Source organism: Bufo gargarizans, chromosome 3 (genome assembly GCF_014858855.1).
Source record: "Bufo gargarizans isolate SCDJY-AF-19 chromosome 3, ASM1485885v1, whole genome shotgun sequence".
NCBI classification, from domain to species: domain Eukaryota; kingdom Metazoa; phylum Chordata; class Amphibia; order Anura; family Bufonidae; genus Bufo; species Bufo gargarizans.
This window is the reverse complement of record NC_058082.1, coordinates 550,895,051-550,914,700: the sequence shown is the minus strand read 5'-3', so window position 1 is coordinate 550,914,700 and position 19,650 is coordinate 550,895,051. Positions and strand designations below refer to the sequence as shown.

The 19,650-nt window shown below is 43.3% G+C and overlaps 1 protein-coding gene across 4 annotated transcripts in view; it reads left to right on the top strand.

The window, feature by feature from the left end:
* The window catches only part of POU2F1 (POU class 2 homeobox 1), a 100,190-nt gene extending 86,683 nt beyond the window's left edge, over nucleotides 1-13,507 (top strand). For all 4 annotated transcript variants that reach the window (XM_044287376.1, XM_044287374.1, XM_044287375.1 and 1 more), the window contains 5 exons: nucleotides 1,456-1,638; nucleotides 3,703-3,805; nucleotides 4,815-5,136; nucleotides 9,123-9,211; nucleotides 12,498-13,507. In XM_044287376.1, coding sequence (XP_044143311.1) covers nucleotides 1,456-1,638; nucleotides 3,703-3,805; nucleotides 4,815-5,136; nucleotides 9,123-9,211; nucleotides 12,498-12,802 — 1,002 coding nt within the window. In that variant the 3' untranslated portion in view covers nucleotides 12,803-13,507. The remainder of the gene's footprint in view (nucleotides 1-1,455; nucleotides 1,639-3,702; nucleotides 3,806-4,814; nucleotides 5,137-9,122; nucleotides 9,212-12,497) is intronic.
* The last annotated feature ends 6,143 nt before the right edge of the window (nucleotides 13,508-19,650 follow it).

Genomic DNA, 19,650 nt, shown 5'->3' with positions numbered 1-19,650 from the left:
CCTAGCTTTACAGTGCACCCAGAGTATGCAGTGTAGCACCCCACAGTATACAGCACCCCACACTATACAGCACCCCACACTATATAGTAGAGCAGTCTAGCACCCCACAGTATACAACACCTCACAGTATACAGCACCCCAAACTATACACTATACAGCACCCCACACTATACAGTACAGCAGTATAGCACTCCACAGTATACAGCACCCTAAAATATACAGAATACCGCACCTCACACTATACAGCACCCCAAACTATACACTATACAGCACCCCACACTATACAGTATAGCACTCCACAATATACAGCACCTCACAGTATACAGCACCCCAAACTATACAGAATACCGCACCTTACAGTATACAGTAGCCCAAAATATACAGCACCCCACAATATACAGTACCCCCATAGTATACAGTAGAGCACCCCGCTATACAGTTGCTTACAGTATATTAGCATTACAGCCCCTGTCACCCTTTTCCTGATGTAATCTTCTCAAAAAAAAAGCTCCACAATTATGGGAAACTTCTCCTGCAGCAACACTCCTGGTAGATAGGACCTGTGATGACCTCATAGCCATGTGACCAGTAATATTGCACCTCACAGTATACAGTAGAGCATTATAGCACCCCACACTATATAGTAGAGCAGTCTAGCACCCCACAGTATACAGCACCTCACAGTATACAGCACCCCAAATTATACACTATACAGCACCCCACACTATACAGTACAGCAGTATAGCACTCCACAGTATACAGCACCCTAAAATATACAGAATACCGCACCTCACACTATACAGCACCCCAAACTATACACTATACAGCACCCCACACTATACAGTATAGCACTCCACAATATACAGCACCTCACAGTATACAGCACCCCAAACTATACAGAATACCGCACCTTACAGTATACAGTAGCCCAAAATATACAGTACCCCCATAGTATACAGTAGAGCACCCCGCTATACAGTTGCTTACAGTATATTAGCATTACAGCCCCTGTCACCCTTTTCCTGATGTAATCTTCTAAAAAAAAAAAGCTCCACAATTATGGGAAACTTCTCCTGCAGCAACACTCCTGGTAGACAGGACCTGTGATGACCTCATAGCCATGTGACCAGTAATATTGCTAGGTTACTGGTCACATGGTGATGATGTCATCTAAGGTCCTAGGAAATCACAGCTCTCACAGTACGCTGCCTGGTGTGCCGGCAGGCATGGCATGGCAGCACCCCCCTGTGTAGCTGATACTCGGGGCAGTGGCTAGCAGGGCTCAAGAGGCAGCTACCTAGGGCCCCCCAGGAGCAACTGGGCCTGGGGCAGCTGCCCATTTTGCCCCTTGTTAAAGACGGCCCTGTGAGCAGCTGAACTAAAAAGTCTGTTTCATCACGTGAAGGATAATCAAGGCTCACTTTCAACCTCTTCTAATTTATCTGGTTTCTAAAGCAGAACCAAAAGCCTACCTCGGAGGAGATCACCATGATTGCCGACCAGCTGCACATGGAGAAGGAGGTGATCCGTGTTTGGTTCTGTAACCGACGTCAGAAGGAAAAAAGGATCAACCCTCCCAGCAGCGGTGGATCCAGCAACTCTCCCATTAAAGCAATGTTCCCAAGTCCGACTCCTTTGGTAAGGCTTCAGACGGGGGCGCGATACTGACCGTCATGTCCTACTGGAGAAAGGAAGGGACCAGGTTCCTCTAAAGCTGCCGTACATGAGCCTTTCAGCTGACGACCATTCTACCTCACACTTGCATGCTCGGCCAGAGAGGGAAATATAAATTGCGTTCTCTCCTGCGAAAAACTAAAGATCGACGGGATGAAATGCCGATCAGTGGGCATCGACTGATTTTACTGCATCTGTGAGTTAGAACATTCACTGACAGCAAGCACAAACTATAGAAGAAAGCCACACAACCTTTTTCATAGAATTATGATTATTATTAACCCTTAAATGCATTTTGGGGACTGTAATACTGATGACCTCTCCTTAGGATGGGTCATTATTACCAGTTCTGTGGGCATCTCCACTAGGGATGAGCAAATCGACTTCGGATGAAACTTCGTTCTAATACTGTACGGAGCAGGAGCTCCGTTCAGCTGTCAGAACGGGCAAGTAACGGCACAGCTCCATACACTGGCTAGTGGCCATGACTGGTACTGCAGCACTGCTCCCATGTAACTGGAGTCTGTCACCAGGAAATTCACTGGTAACGTAGACACATTGCCGTGTAGCACTGAATGTAATGATACCTCTCACTTCATTCTGGAGAAAAAGTACTTATTCCATATGCAAATGAGCAGTTAAGTGCACCCAGCCACACTGTGCACCCTTGTGTTGTTATTGGCCATATTGCTTCCTTGTTGGCTGGATTCGTTTTTCCATCACATTATACACTGCACGTAGCCAGGGGTCACGACCACCATACAATCCAGCAGCGGTGGTCGTGCTTGCACACTAGAAAATGCACCAACCTATGTGCACTCCCACGGTCTCGGTCACCAGAGAGGCCGGCATTTTTTCCTATAGTGTGCAAGAACGACCACCGCTGCTGGATTGTAGGGTGGTCGTAACTGCTGGATGCAAGCAGTGTATAATGTGATGGAAAAATTTAATCCAGCCAGCAAAGGAGGCAATATGGACAATCACAATACATTAGTAAGTGGCTTGTATTCACTTCCTCTACATGATAAATGCAGAGTGAATGTGGTCAACTACCCAGTATATGGAGCTGTGCTGTTCTGGGGCCTGGTCAATGAGGGTGCAGGGGTCGGACCCCCACCAATCTGATATCTAGGGTCCCTCCATGGGATAGGTCATCAGTATTACAGTCCCAGAAAAGCCCTATAAACAGAATCTCCACTTTTCTTACATTTTCGGAGCAGCACCCTTTGCTTATTCATTGCTTCCCCTGTGACATTAGCCCATCAGTCACCCGCTGTCACGTCAGGCGGGAGCAGTCAATTATAATGAATTACCCAGCGATGTGCACTCGGCATGCAGCGGGGCCACGGCTTATAAATGGCCGCACGTTCCTTCGCTCCGCTCTGGCTGTTCAGTTGGGGTAATTGAGCGGCAGAGAGCAGGTGGTTGCTGTCAATGAGTAACTGCACGCGCGCGATTCACCTGACTGCGCAGATCGTAACACGGCAACTAGCTTAATGGTGGCACCGGGGGATGTCAGGTGTGCGTCCACCTCCCCCTGCACATCTGCTCTGTGGACAGCGCCTCATTTCTCCTGCAGTAGGTCACAGGTAGGTACATGGTTTTTAGATCATTGCCTGAGCCTAACCTTTTTTGATGGGAGGGGATGAACCACTGCCAGCCACTTACCTCCCACAGGGACATAGGGTCAGGTATGTTGGAATCCAGAATGCCCGACCCCTCTTTCCCTCGACATCTATCATTGCGGGAGAGTCGAGTGTCCCGATACACACACACAATGGTCAGCTGGTCCCGCTGAAAGCAGCCGATTCTGCCATTTACCTAAGGTGGACGGGAACCTTAAACCATTGTAACTTTTAGTATGCAGAGGAGGCAGTGCACCCAATATAGCCGGGCAGTGCACCCAATATAGCCGGGCAGTGCACCCAATATATACGGGCCAAATGGCATCACAGGTATCTGGGACACCGGGGCAGTTTAATTTTCTATCTGCCATTAAACTGAGCTCTGATATTTCTGTTTTTTTAGGTGGCCTCTACACCAAGCCTTGTGACAAGCAGTTCAGCGACCACGTTAACTGTAAACCCTGTGCTGCCATTAACCAGTGCCGTGACCTGCTTCTCAGCCACTGGTGAGTTCACCTGGATGCCGTCTATTATCTTATATTGATCCTGAGTTACATCCTGTATTATACTCCAGAGCTGTACTCACTATTCTGCTGGTGGAGTCACTGTGTACATACATTACTTATCCTGTACTGATCCTGAGTTACATCCTGTATTATACTCCAGAGCTGCACTCACTATTCTGCTGGTGCAGTCACTGTGTACATACATTACTTATCCTGTACTGATCCTGAGTTACATCCTGTATTATAGTCCAGAGCTGCACTCACTATTCTGCTGGTGCAGTCACTGTGTACATACATTACTTATCCTGTACTGATCCTGAGTTACATCCTGTATTATAGTCCAGAGCTGCACTCACTATTCTGCTGGTGCAGTCACTGTGTACATACATTACTTATCCTGTACTGATCCTGAGTTACATCCTGTATTATACTCCAGAGCTGCACTCACTATTCTGCTGGTGGAGTCACTGTGTACATACATTACTTATCCTGTACTGATCCTGAGTTACATCCTGTATTATACTCCAGAGCTGCACTCACTATTCTGCTGGTGGAGTCACTGTGTACATACATTACTTATCCTGTACTGATCCTGAGTTACATCCTGTATTATACTCCAGAGCTGCAATCGTCAGTCAGCTGGTTAATAACACTTCTATAATTCAGTGGGACAGTTGGCCTCCTAGAATGCAGATCATCAGGATACATTCTGTACAGATTTGTCACCAGCAGGTGGCAGCAGGAGGATGAAGCCTCCAAGACCAGTGGAAAAATGAACAAAACTGAATGCAGCTCTGGAGGTGATTGGAGCACAAGACATGGTGTAACACACAATCAGTACAGGATAAAGCAAAGAAGCTGCAGGTTTGCCCGACCTCACATGTAGAGGAGATTTGAAGTAGATATGTTTTGCCTCATTTTACTGTATGTTCTGTATAAGAAGACTTAAATCTGGGAGATTTGGCAAACAAATGGTTAAACTCCCCCCCCCCCCCTTTTTCTTTTAAAGGCACAACAGGAACTCCCACAGCGAACACAGCAACCGTGATATCTACTGCACCCCCAGTGTGCTCTGTCCTGACATCTCCGTCTCTGAGCCCGTCGCCATCCGCTTCTGCTGGAGCCACAGAAGTGTCCAGCGCAAGCAACACCGGTACAACGCACTCCAACCCCATCACCTCCGCCATAAGCTCTGGCCAAGTGGTAGTGACTACATCTGGATTCCACAACGCAGCCGCCACAGCACTACAAGGCAACGCAAGCCTAGCTGCCATGGCCGCCGCCGCCGGTCTCAACCCTGGGCTGATGGCATCCCCACAGTTTGCTGCTGGGTAAGGGTCCCCCCCTCCCTCCCTCCCTCCTCTGCTGATCCCTAGTTTGTTACTTTGTGTTCTCAGGACCCAAAGCCTGTTCATCGGTCATGTGGCCTGTGCGCGGCTCAGCCCCATAGAAGTGAATGGGCCTGGGTTGCAGTACCGAGCACAACCACTATAGAATGTACGGCGCTGTGCTTGGTGAGCTGTGAGTCGGACCTCCACTGATCAGACATCAGAGACCTACCCTGAGGAGAGGTCATCAATATTTTACTCCGGGAAAACCATCTAAAATGAGCGGCCATTGGCTGCTGCAGATGGGCCGAGGATATATTGGATATAATAACTCTTATTTTTGTGCTTAATCATTTTGGAACGCTCACTGTCGTGTTATGTCTCTTATCATTTATTATGTGTCTGAATTAACTATTTTTATTCTGGATTTTATTTATCATAACTTTTGCAGTCTAAAATATTGTATTAGCTTCTCTATGGACACCTTTGGGGGCAGGTTTTTTTTTTTTTATTGCATTCTAAAGTGAAAGATGATGACAAAATGTTTATTATTTTTTTATAAAGACCAAATAAAAAATAAGCAAAATGCAATAAAAGTAAAGATCAAATAAAAAAATATATATATATATTTTTTTTTTTTATTTGGTCTTTATAAAAAAAAAAAAAAAAGTGTCTACATCTTTCACTTTTATTGCATTTTGCTTCTCGGTGAATCAGTTATCGCTGAGCTCCTGACGGCTCTAAAATGCTAATTTAAAGGGGTTCTCCAGGAATTAAGAAAATTTAAACACTTAGATATTACTTTATTATAATGATATTCTCAAATATTTTCATTAGTTTATAATGGCTCGCTTTGTTTAAGGAAGGGGGAAACAAAATGGCCGCCGTCCTATTAGTACACAAAAAACCTGTCCTAATCGCACAGGAGGACAAATGACTTCAGAACAGTGAAGTAAAGAGCTGCCTCATCCTCCTCTCTGCTTGTCAGGAATCGTGATCCTGAACACAGTTTATAAGATCTTCAGCTGAATCTGTGTAGGAAGGAGTTCACGAGGAGACATGAAGTACAGAGAGGAGGTGTGGGTAATGAGCAACAGCAGCACTACTTGTATGCAGTCTCCATTACCACAGTAAGTCCTGTCAGTCCTCTCTGTACTTCATGTCGCAGAGCAGAGAGGAGGATGAGGCAGCTCTTTACATCAGTGTTGTGAAGTAACTGTGGGATTAGGACAGGTTTAGTGTGTACTAATAGTGCGGCAGCCATTTTATTTTCCCTCAATGATTGTTGCCCAGACACAATGAGGCATTATAACTAATGAAAGGTATTTGGGAATATATTTATAATAAAGTAATATTTAAGTATTCTCATTTTCTTAATTCCCGAGGAACCCCTTTAATGATAATGCAGCTGTAATGAGTGTTTATGAGCAGTTAAGGCGCGGACAAGCAGGCAGTTAATGGGAAGGAAGCGTGAAGATCCCCTCCATTGTATAGGGACAAGTGATGGCGCCTGCTATCGCTCGTCTTCATACAGCACAATCTGCTGCCCAGAAATGATGACTGATGTGTCTGTACCAAAGACCCTTTCACTACACCGGGTGATCTGCGGCACCTTCACACGATTATCGGGAATGAGCGTTCGCACAAACGTTCGGTCCAGATAATCGGCCGTGTAAACCCGCCATAAGGAAAGGACAGAGAGGGGTACAGATGGAGCCGTCGGAGCAGCTCTCTCATCATTGTTTGCAGATTAAAAGCTCTAGAGGCAAGACTGTCCAAGATTTTTTTTAATAAAGACCAGTTAAAAAAATGATGTTTAGCCCAAAATGAGCACAATTGTAATGTCAACCACCTAACTGTTTTGCCCGAGTCCAGCTCGGGCAGTGGGAAAAGTACTTAACTCGGGCAGAATGTGGAAGCGGAGGGCTGCTTTAGCTGCTGATATCTCATGATTGGAAGCATGCAACTGGTCTTGTTTGAAAGCTGACATTCCAGGCTTTTATAAAAGACCAAAAGACTTAGTCCAAGCAACAAAGGACCAAATCGAGTCAAGAATAATCGCGGGTAAAACCTACTTTTACTTTCACTTTCAGCTGCATTCACTGCGTCCCGATTTCTATCAGTGATATTCTTCCTGTACTGAACATATTGTTGTAATCTGGTATTGTTTGAAAGCTTGGAATGCCAGCTTCCACACAATACACAAACCAGAGATATGAGCAGCTAAAGCAAACCCCCTCCCCGTCAGTGTGGAGGAGAATGAGGGAGCAGCTGACAGCTGCAGGAGGAGAGAAAAAAACAGGAAAAAATATATATAAAAATGTGACATTATCATTGTACTGACCCAGATAACACGCAGTGAATGGTGTAAATAAATTTCACAAAATAAAATTTTTGTTATTTTGCTTTAACCTAAAAATAAAATAATGTATTTAATACACTATGTATACCCCAAAATGGTTCCTAAAAAAAAAACCTACAACTAATCCCGAAAAATGTAAAAAATTTAAGATTTTTTTTTTTTAAAGTGATCACTGCTGGAACACAAAGGGGAGAAATATTATTGGTCCTTAAGGCAAAACTTAATAATGTCACTAAGGGGTTAAAAATGCAATGGTGCCCCTGAGTTGTGCGCCAACAAGATTTACTGCAGACAAATTAAAAATCTACAATAAAAAAAGGGACACTTTTGGGAGGGTTTTTCCAATTTTAATGGGACTTTTAGGAGGTTAAAGGGGCGATGCCATGATTGGTATAAAAAATTTACATAATGTATTATACAGCACATGGCAATCTCTTTTTAAACAAGCTACAACCATCCCTGTACCTCGCATGGATCCAGAGATCTCACCATTCATTATTCCAGTTGTTCTGCTAGATTTATTTCAGGCTGGAAACTCAGGGGGGGTGTGGTGTTGTCCACTCTCGAGGGGGGATGGGGGGGTGTCCACTCTCGAGGGGGGATGGGGGGGTGTCCACTCTCGAGGGGGGATGGGGGGGTGTCCACTCTCGAGGGGGGATGGGGGGGTGTCCACTCTCGAGGGGGGATGGGGGGGGTGTCCACTCTCGAGGGGGGATGGGGGGGGTGTCTACTCTCGAGGGGGGATGGGGGGGGTGTCTACTCTCGAGGGGGTTGGGGGGGGGGTCTACTCTCGAGGGGTGGGGGTCCACTCTGCTGTAGCTCTTTCCCTGTAATTGCCAGAGTTTCTAACAAAAGATATGGCCGGTGGCAGTTGAAGATTTAAACTGAGCGTGTGTGACCACCTCACTGAGGTGGACAAGAGAAAGCGCCATACAGATACATGTTAGCGAATAGCATCGTGGCTCTACTACATTTTTTATTACATGCAATTACAAAAGTATTCAGATCCAAAAATGTAGACTATTTTTCATGGTACGACCCTTTAAAAAAAAAAAAAAAAAAAACACTGCCCCCAATGGTGTCTCCATAGTCATGAATGTCACACGATTTGTTTATGGTGTATCCTGAGGATAGTCTATCCATATAAAACTTCTGAAAAACCCTATGTTTTTTGTTGTTGTTTTTTGTCCAATATAAAGTATTGTATAAACGTAGTTTACTTTGTCCTGCGTGACTCCATTAGACAGAAGGGAATACAAGTGATGGAATTTTATTTATTTTATATACTTAGATCTGGCGTTTATTACACGTATCGCAGTTCATGGCTGATTTTTGTTGGCCTCCATTCAGTTGACCCCATACATGTGCCGTCCCTGACCGGTTTACACCGCTGTCCTGCCCAGTAGAGATGAGGAGGCTAGCCCAGGCAGTGCAGCGTGTGACCTCCTGTCCCCGGGAGCAGCTGCTCGCTGTCATACACAGGACACGTGTAGAACATGCTGTTACACGCTCCCTTTGTGCGGCTCCTCTCTGCTGCCTTTCATTAGGATTTGGGGATGGGGGGTGGTGTTGCTTTGTCCTCTTTTATGTATGAATGATGTGGTTTTTGTGTCTCTTTTGTTCACAGAGGTGCCTTATTCAGTCTCAATCCCGGGACGTTGGGCAGCGCCCTCAGCCCTGCCCTGATGAGTAACAGCACGCTGGCAACAATACAAGGTCAGTCGGGCAATGCTTATGTTTCCATCCTGAAGATGCCTAATGAGATGGGACTGTGCAGGGTGCGGCCGGCGCCCACCGTATTCATACTAGGGGGTCTACCGCTAGAGACTAAAGCGACTAATAGTGGGAGGCTCAAGATGGGGCGGCCGAGGTGGACCATGTGGTCTCTGCAGATCCCGCTTTACTGTCAGAATGTAGCAGATACTGCAGAGATTGGAGACAGACTGGTTGCTATGGATACACTTCCTAAAAGTTGCAGCTTTTTTAAAATTCTGTTGTCAGGCAGCATGTCCTTAGCAACAGATGCATATTACAGTGCACATCATTGTCTCCATATTAATATTTTTATTAATATTTCTCTTTTTAATCTAAATAATTGGTCGCCGCCCATCTAAAACTGTGGCCTAAAAGGGGATTTTTTTTTATAGATATAAATTTATAATAATAATTATATTTTATTTTTTCATTAAGTCTAAAGATGATACATTGTTAGGATACTGGTATTACGTTTTATCATTGTGATTTTTACTGTAGTATTTTATATATGTCCTTATTAAAGGGGTCCTCTCACTTCAGCAAGTGGCATTTATCATGCATAGGAAGTTAATACAAGACACTTACTAATGTATTGTCATTGTCCATATTGCCTCCTTTGCTGGCTGGATTCATTTCACCATCACATTATACACTGCTCGTTGCCATGGTTGCGACCACCCTGCAATCCGTCAGTGGTGGTCGTGCTTGCACCTCTCTGGTGGCCGGGCCCATGGGACATAGGCCAGTGCTTTTTCCTATAGTGTGCAAGCACGACCATCGCTGATACATTGCAGGGTGGTCGTAACCATGGAAATGAGCAGTGTGTAATGTGATGGAAAAATGAATCCAGCCAGCAGAGGAGGCAATATGGAGAATCATTAGTAACTGCCTTGTATCAGCTTTCTCTACATAATAATAAATGCTATGTGCTGAAGTGACGCAACACCTTTTAAGGATATGATTTAAACACCTTTACTCTAAATTTTATAATTATTTTTATTTCAAGGAAGAAAATATGCAAATCGTCTCTTTCCAAAAGGTTAAGAAAGCCGAGCCTCTAATGCCAGCTCATGTAAGGCAGCTCTCCCATACGTCAAGGCTCGACCTTTTAAACAGGCCTTGAAACATGACTTGGATGATAAGTTGGGCAGCCCCTCGTCTGCAGGCGGCTCTTTCGGGTGATTAGAGGCTCGGCTTCATTATTCTTTTGGGAAGAGCTGATTTTGCTTCTCATCTTCCCAGAATCCCAAGGGAATGTTGCCTGTAAGACCCCCATAAGGAGAAAGAGTATCCACAGTATTTTTATTACTCTTAGGGCTGCAGCTATCAATTATTTTAGTAATCAAGTATTCTACCAATTAATCCAACGATTAATCGAGTACTCTAATTGGAAAAAACAAATTAAAAGGAACGTTTTCTATAAAAACTCATCAGCCCCCCTGCCATCAATCTCCTCCCTAGTGCCATCAGTTCCCTCCCTAGTGCCATCAGTTCCCCCTCCAGTGCCATCAGTTGCTGCCATCAATTCCCCCTCCAGTGCCATCAGTTGATGCCATCAATTCCCCCTCCAGTGCCATCAGTTCCCCCTCCAGTGCCATCAGCTCCCCCCCATCAGCTCCCCCCCCCCTAGCCGTCAGTGCCCAGCCACAGCGCCATTGAACTAAAATACTTACCTTTCCTGTAGGGGCGCTGACGACACTCCACAGATCTTCCATTCTCCTTCCTGCGCTGCACTGGGACCTGACGTCACACAGCATCAGGTTATAGTGCGTGCTTACGTGCACTATGTCCCAAGGATGTGTGACGTCAGGATCCAGTGCAGCGCTGTGCGGGCAGGCTGGTGACCACGGAGCGCCAGTGATAGCAGGCTCTTCACTCACACTATGTAGTCACATGGCACAAACGAATCGTCAATGCAAAAAATTTGCTTTAAGTATTTTTTTGTGTTGAGTTAATCAATTAATTTGAGTAATCGTTTCAGCCCTACTCTTAGTATTATGCTTTACAAGTATTTTAGACATTTTATATATTATCAATATTTTTGGTATTTATTAGTTTACTTCACACTAGTGTTTTTGCTGCATCCGGCAGGGCTCAGCAAAAACTCTTCCATCACTGATAATACAACCGCCTGCATCCGTTATGAACTAGCTTTAACATTACCAAGACGGATCCGTCATGAACTCCATTGAAAGTCAATGGGAGACGGATCCGTTTTCTATTGTCAGAGAAAACAGATCCATCCCCATTGACTTGCATTGTGGGTCATGACGGATCCGTTTTGCTCCGCATCCCAGGACTGGAAGCAAACCGCAGAGTGCTGCTCTCCGCTATGGGAAAGTAAGCAAATGCAACGGAATGCATTTCGGTGTCCTCCATTTGACAATGAATGGGGAGCCTTTTTTCCAGTATTGAGACCCTATGACGGATCTCAATACCGGAAAATATTAACGCTAGTGTGAAAGTAGCCTTAGATATCCTACTTCTGTGTGTTTTATAATAATCCTTACTGCAATATACATATGTAATATTTAGCAGTGCTGCAGTAGCCGGCTCTGTCCACCGCACAATGGATGGCGCTGTGTATTTCCAACACCGGATCTACTACAGAACATCTGATCAGCGGGGGGGTGCAGGGTGTGAGACCCCCCCCCCCCCTTCCCCCATGAAGGTGCATCCTGATACAAAGTCGGTTCATTAAAAAACATTGTAATGTCGTTTCCGTACAGCATTAAAATGTATTGCCACGTTCTGTTCATACATGGAACTCAAAATCCATCTGTATGCACTAAGCTCCTGAGCTCCTCCTAGTGGTGACAGCAGGAAGTGAGGACTGTGTTTTAGTCTACGCAGGGGATTTGGAGCTGTGTATCTGGAAAAACAAAGTGCAACGATTATAAAAATATATATATATATCCCTGCTAGAACTAGAACAGGAAACACAATTCCTTTCAAAGTGTGGTGGCTGTACAGGGTTATTGAAGTGAATGGGAGCCGAGTTGCAGTAACCCAGCACGGCCACTAATCTTTGAGTGGAGCTGTCCTTCCTAGTTCCAGCCCCGGAGGCTGCAGGGAGCACCCGGACCTGTGAGGGGGCCTCACCGGTCGGATATTAGTTACCTATCCTGAGGTCAGGTTATCAATACGAGAAGCTGGAAACCCCTTTAATAATTAAATTGTGATAAATAGTTGAATACATTGAATTTATTATCTTATTTTTTTTTTTTTCTTTGTTTTTTATTATTAGCTTTGGCATCTGGTGGATCTCTTCCAATAACATCACTGGATGCTAGTGGAAACTTTGTATTTGCCAACGCAGGAGGAACGCCTAACATTGTGACTGCCCCCTTGTTCCTCAACCCTCAGAGCCTGTCCCTGTTCACCAGCAGCCCGATCAGTTTGGTCTCTGCAGCGTCCGGAGGGGCAGCGATGCCCATCACAAGCCTTCACGCGGCCACCTCTTCAGTCGACTCCATCCAAAACTCTCTCTTTACAGTCGCCACTGCCAGCGGACCTGCTTCCACCACCACTTCAGGCTCCAAAGCCCAGTGAGCCCAGGCGAAGAGATCCCTGTCCGCTAGTGATCAACTAACCATGCGAATAACGGCGCAAAGTGCTCTCTCTCTCTCTCTTTCTTTCGGACAGCATGGGAGAGCTCCGTACGTAAAACGTAGTGGTTGAAGGGGGAAAAAAAAAAGTCAAGAACAAATAACAGATGGACATTTTGCCTAATTTTGTAATAAACTATCTCTTTTCAGGATAACCACTGATCAGAGAACTTTCTAACCAAAAATGTAAAAAAGGAAAAAAAAAATAATCAAACGTTAAAAACTAAAAAATTTGAAAAAAAAAAATGGTCACACAAAGTGAAAGACTACTCATCATTTCCAGCAGTCTCATGGACAAGTTGAGGTTGGTTGTTTAAACAGAAAAATCTGATATTGGAAGGGGAAGTCGGAATCTACTTTTTATTATTATTTTTTGTAATTATCATTTTGTATAGGTCTGTTGTACAGACCCTTATGTCATGCAAGGTGTTTATAGTCATATCGAAATGTTGGGGGTTCCTTTTCGTAACTGGTACAATTTAGGCAGGCCTGTATTACTGATGTTTTTGAGTTATTTTTTCCCCCCTCATTATTATTATTATTATTTTTTATTTTTTTTCACTTGGTCCCTGACTATTCATGATTTTCCAGGTAGACAGGTCCCCTCGGACGTAAAGGCGCTCACATGGGTCAGGGTGAACTAGTTTAGGTGGGAGACGTTTGGATTACTGGTTTCAGCAATATGGATCACTGATGGATCTCTGCTCGATGGGGGGATCACTGACGGATCTCTGCTCGATGGGGGGGATCACTGACGGATCTCTGCTCGATCACTGGGGGGATCGTTTTATCCTTTGTAGAAAGTTAGCGGCTGAGCGCATCCCAAAAATCGTCTGTGTGTCCACTGGCCAGCTTTATTTGTCCTAGCTATTAGATAGGATCGGCAGGCAACTTTAACATATTGGTTTAACTCCACCCTCCTGCAACTTTTACTGCATACTGTAGTATAAGGCTACATTCACACGCAAAAAAAAAAATTTGGGCAGTTTTCAAAAATATTTCGGTCCATGGGTTCTGTTCACTCGGCCATTTTTTAACGGCCATCAGAAAGTGGATGTGTCCTATTTTTGTGCTTTTCATGGGGCCGTTTTTAATGGCCCCTTTTTCAGAAAGGCATCAGAAAAAAAAAGGCAGTTTTTTGGGGGGGGTTTCGTGTGAACGTAGCTTTAGTTTGAGTTATTTTACCATATTGTTCTCTTAGACCGAGGACGTCGTTTTAGTTGCGAATTTACAAGGCGCTGGTGTTTGTGCTGAGTTTTTCAGACCCATGCAACACCATATATAACCTAGTAATGTCTAACTCGGCTCTGCTATGCAGTAAATTTTGCAGGAGATCTTCCAGGCACCCGAGCCATTAGAGAGCTCATGTTAGAAACCACTAATGGTGCATGATGTGTGCAAAGGTGAGTAAGGGTGATGCGCTAAACTACATCCCCCGATGGGTTTTTTCTTCTTCTTGGATTTCATGGCCGTTTCACATACACTACAGAAATCAGACCTGGAAATGGTAAAACGCTCACAACCTTGAGGCTCCTTTTGTTGCGTGGGGTGACGGGAGTTTTTTTTCTTATTTTAAGCAGCAGCTGGAGTGACAAAGGTTGCCGGCTTATTGTGTTGGGCTTTGTTGTTCCGGGAGGGAGCTGAGCCTCTTTGCACACATCATGAGGGCCTGGTGTCTGGGTGATTGCGCTCGCTCAGCAGAAACGTCAATAAGTTATGATCTGGGGGCCAGGTGCTTGCAGGCAGCGCGCGTAGGATGAGCGTCAGCCGCGCTCTCTGCGAGCCTGGAAGTAGTCGATTTATTTTATATATATATATATTTCCCTTCATTAATTTACTGTTCTAAGAAAACCAAAAATTTGAATGAATGAGAACGCAGACTGAATCGCTGCCCCGCAGTTCACACTTCTACGCCTTTCGGTGTGGTTGTCTTCTACCCATTTTCTCAAATGATGCTACGCAGCAGAGTGCATGTCCCTTCGGACTCCCGGCGCACAAGGAAAATCTCGAAAAGGGGCAGAAAACTTCCCTCGACTCCTTTTTAAGTTTGACATTTTTTGTTGTTTTTGCCTGCAATTTCTAAAATCTAGAAATTTTCCATCTCTAACATTATAGACTAGTGAACTGCGAGCAGTCAGCTAACCCGTTTCATTCGACCTTGTGTGTGTGTATGTAAATATATATATATATGTTTGTGTAAAAAATTTTTTAAGTTGTTGAAAATATATTTTAACCCCTCCGATGCTGAAAAGAAGCCAAGCACCGTGTGTCGCTTGCCTCTTTTTGCAATAGAGGACGTTAACCAAGCTTGAACCAAAGTCAATTTCTAGCAAGCTGCTGTACTAATGGACTAGTTTGCGTAAGTGCAGTTCAGACGCAGTGAGTGACAAGATAGATGCTACTGACAATTTATTTCAGTTTGTTTTTTTCTTTAGTTTTTTTGTTTTCTTGGTGGGGGGTTATAATTTTATATATAAATGTTGCTGCTTTTTGTAATTCTTTTATTTTTGTTCTCATTCATTTTTTTTTTTTTTTTTTTTTTTTTTTTTTTACGTTTAAGGCAAACTCTAATTTTATGGGGTTTTTCCATATGTAAATACTAGAATTTCTGAGTCTTTTTTTTTTTTGACCACCTCTGTTCCTCCTTCCCTTCAATACCTTTCTCGTAATCCCCACTGGTAACCTCATCTTTGCGTTGCCCGTTTAGATTTGGCACAGTATTGACAAGCCATGATTGTACGTTGTTCTTACAGGCCGTGTCAATGTTTTTCATAAACCTTCACTGTCGAGGGACTCACCATGCACTCCAGCCAGGGCAAGGTTAATAAAATAGCATTGTGGTTGGGCCTGCAAGAAGGGTCTTGGTGATATTCCTGATCTTTGCTGTTAAGGAACCACCATGGTCTCCAAGCCAGGGCCTCTGTAGTAAGGTACTAGCGGTATGATTTAGATTTTGGAGATTCTCCTAAACCTTAGTTGCCGAGGGGCCGTCTTAAGTCAGGACCACTAAAGTAAGATAACGCCAAAGTATTTGGATCTGTTGGCAGGGTCTTAAAAGTTCTCCAGAACCTTAGATGCCAAGAGGCCGCCATGATATCCAACTAAGGCCACTGAAGTAATATAATAGCAATGAGATTAGATCGGTTGCCAGAGACTCAGAAGTTCTCCTGAACCTTGACTGACATGGTATCCAGCCTGGTCAGCAGTGGTAACATAGCAGTTTAGTTGGGTATGCAGACAGGGTCTTGGAGATGTTTCTGACTTTTAGTGTTCAAGGGGCTACAATGGTCTCAAACTGCAGCCAACATAGAAAACTAATCACAGTGTCGTTATTTTAGCAGCCAGGATCATGGAGATGCTCGGGATCCTCATTTAGATGGTAGACCTTCTTCATTCATCTTCACCATGCTAACTTCTCCATTGACAGTCATTCTAAACCAAAGGATCAGTGATGCCCCATGTGAAGTCTCAGTTTTCTAGATGTCTCCATTTCTCAAGAAGACTACCAAATATTACATTTTTTGACATGCCCATTTTCCAACACTGCCATTTCCTGGAGCCGATGACTTGATCTCCAATTTTAAAGGCTTTGACAAAGCCTCATGCACTGTAGCTGACCAGAGTCATCCACGTCAGACTCAACAGAAATCCAAGAGACTGTGAACCCATCGAACACTATTTTGCCAGATTTCTTCAAGAAAAGGGCTACAGAAATTTAAAGGCTATGTATACCTTTGGGGGACATTTAAAAAAAAAAAAATCTTGCATTGTACTCATTTTGAGCTAAAAATATATATTTTTATATTGGTCTTTACAAATATGGAACCCTTTTCTCTGTACAGGGCTGAGATGCTCTAATAGAGGGATCTGAATTTTCTCACCGCTCAAATCAGCCAGATATTCTGATGGTTCCTGATCTCTGACCTTATAAGCACTCATTATAGCTCAGTCCTTGGCTTAAATGTGTGTATGATCTCTCAGTAAATTATAGAGGGAGTTTATTAGATGACGGATGCACATTGCTAGAAAAACACTTACCCTTTTGCGACAGAACAGCTCAATATTTTAATGAAGACCAATTGAAAAAAATAATTTTTCCAAAATAAGAAAAATGCAATCCAAATTTATTTTTTTTCTTCCGAAGGTGAACATAGCCTTTAAGGTTGTGCCAGTGGGGACTACAATTCCTATCCCTTTCAACCCCCCCCCTCCCCCCAAAGCAAAATCTACTCTCTAGTCGTCATGTTTAGGTTTTCCCATTATACGTCCTGCTCTTGTTGTTCTCATGGCAGCTCCTGCATTGTCCAGACTAGTTTCTGGCCTCCTAATAAGAAAAATACCTCAACTCCTCTTGGTTTCGACAAAGACGGGCTCAAACATTTTGGAGAATTAAAAAATCTTAATATTCTCCCTCTCGTCTAATAACTTTACATCTAACTTCATAAATGGGTTCCCCCCCCCCCCCCAGTTTTATAAATTTTATTTTTTACAGAGTATATACTAGTGGACTTCGTTGGGAACCTGAATTGTGAAGATCTGTTTTATACAGATGTTTTGCCAAAGCTTTGTCTGATCCAGCCATCATCTCTGTGCAATGCTCTCATTAAGGTGATGTGTGAGGAGCAGGTTAGCTCCTCCCCCATCTCACCACTTACCTTTTTTATAAATTTTTGACCTACCTACCCTCGGATTCTAATTTTGGTGATTTGGAAGAATTTTTTGAATTTTTTTTTTGTACGGTTACAGACCATAGCAGAAAGTATAGGTGATGCATCTAACTGGGAAAGCTCCTTTGTTTTAGTTCTTCCCCCATGTATTGTCCTAGGCCAGTGTTCTGACAGCGCAGAGTTTAGGGTTAGGTTCTTAATAGGAATGACGAGGCGTCTTTTGTATCATAGTACAGCTACTAAGCCTATTTTTTACCAAAAATAACTTCTAGAAAACTTCAAAAAGTTGGAGGGAAGTGAACCCAGTTCTTCTCATTGCACCTGACCTTTATGTCGCCAAGAATCCAAAAACTGTGAGATACAGAGTCCTTCTATGGGCCGGTGTTTGTATTGTGTTTGTATCGTGAGCGTGTACGTCTGGAGGTACAGAGGTGTCTCTCCAGAACACGTGTCTATTCGCCGACCCTCAGCCAGTTGCTGGGTCTCACTCGGTCCGTAGAGTCAGAGACCTTCGGAATAGCCAGTTGTGACTATGTTTGGCGCTTATAGATTACCAAAAAAATAAAAAATAAATGACCACTTTGTCGGTGGCTATGAACTGGTGTCAGAGGGTTTGGGTCTTCGGTAGACAGTTATTGCTTCAATACACTGAAATACTGCAAAGATATGTGCAAGTCAGAGTCTTTATATCCTGATTGTGTCCTTTCCAGACCTTCAATATTTCCTTCAGGAACTGCAATTCCAAAGATCGTGTAATTATTCCTGTGTTTTAATGTCTGATAATTTTTTTTTTTTTTACTTTTTCCGTATTGTTCCTTTATCGTGGTGTCTGTAGCTCTTAGTATTAAAAAAAAAATGCTTAAGACCAAATTTCAAGTTGTAGGGCTACCTGAGAACTGAAGCTATAGGTATATTGATTTTTTATTTTTTTTTTATACAAAAACACTCCAACTGATTTATTATTATTATTATTATTTTTTAATAGTCCTCGAGAGAGAGGGAGGGTGAGACCTTTGTCTGGTACTTGAGTCTTGGTTGGTAATTGACCGCCAGCAGCAATAGAATATCCCAAAAATGACCATAAAAAGTAGGAGACTGATTTTAGGACATTTTCTTTTTTATCCTATTATTTTTTTTTTTTATTAACGTAAAAGCTTTATTAACATGTTTGCTTTGCAAACGTGCCGTAAGTGGTATTAATTCATGTTTGACCTGACGAAGAGCTCCGTATATATATATGTGTGTGACTGACTTCTAATGAATTGTGAACACCAAGGAACTAATGTCGGGAGGTTATGGCGAAAACGTAGCGTTCATAAAATGTGAAAAGAAGGAAAGAGAAAAAAATATACTACATGGCCAGTCGTTCTTTTTACATTTGCATTATATCTACTGTATTGTATTGATGGTTTTTAGTTTTTCACATTTTTTTTTTCTCACCAATTCTATGTAGAGAACAAAAAAATCACCAGAAAGTGTCCCTGTGGGCAGCCGTTAAAAATAATGACCAAAAATAAGAGTGTAATTGTAAAATTTACTAAACTTTTTTTCCTTTCCTTCTTTCCGTAAGCGAAGACTAGTTGAGTTGGGGTCTTCTCCATTATAGGTACAGGGGCTGTCGTATACCTCATTTTAGATCTTTGCGACTGAATGATTTGCTTTAACGTTGTCTAGAAACTCTACAGAGTCGCCACCTTTGTGTAAAATTTACCTTTTTTTGGCTCGTAGCAACTCGTGACCGGTAATGTTACAGGGAGGTTGGAAGGGGGGCAACGCCAGTCCTAAACTATTCCAAAGTCTATGACATCAATATTCCTAGTTTTATCAAGACTGGAAGGTGTACGACATGACGGTTGAGTTCTGTTGCCTTTTTTCTACCACACGGTTGAAGATCCGCCCGAGGCATGTCATGGTCTGATTAGTTACATTTCATAGAGACTTGTCGAACCCATCGTCCTTTTCGTTCTCTACTCATACTGGTTTATTTCTCAAGCTTAACCAAAAAATAATACAGTGAAAAAAATGCAAAGCTTTTTTTATTTTTGGTTTTGTGGACAATCTTGTCTAACATCCGGTGGTTAGGAGTCACGAGAATGTAGCAATTCCCGTATCCCTCTGTTTATCT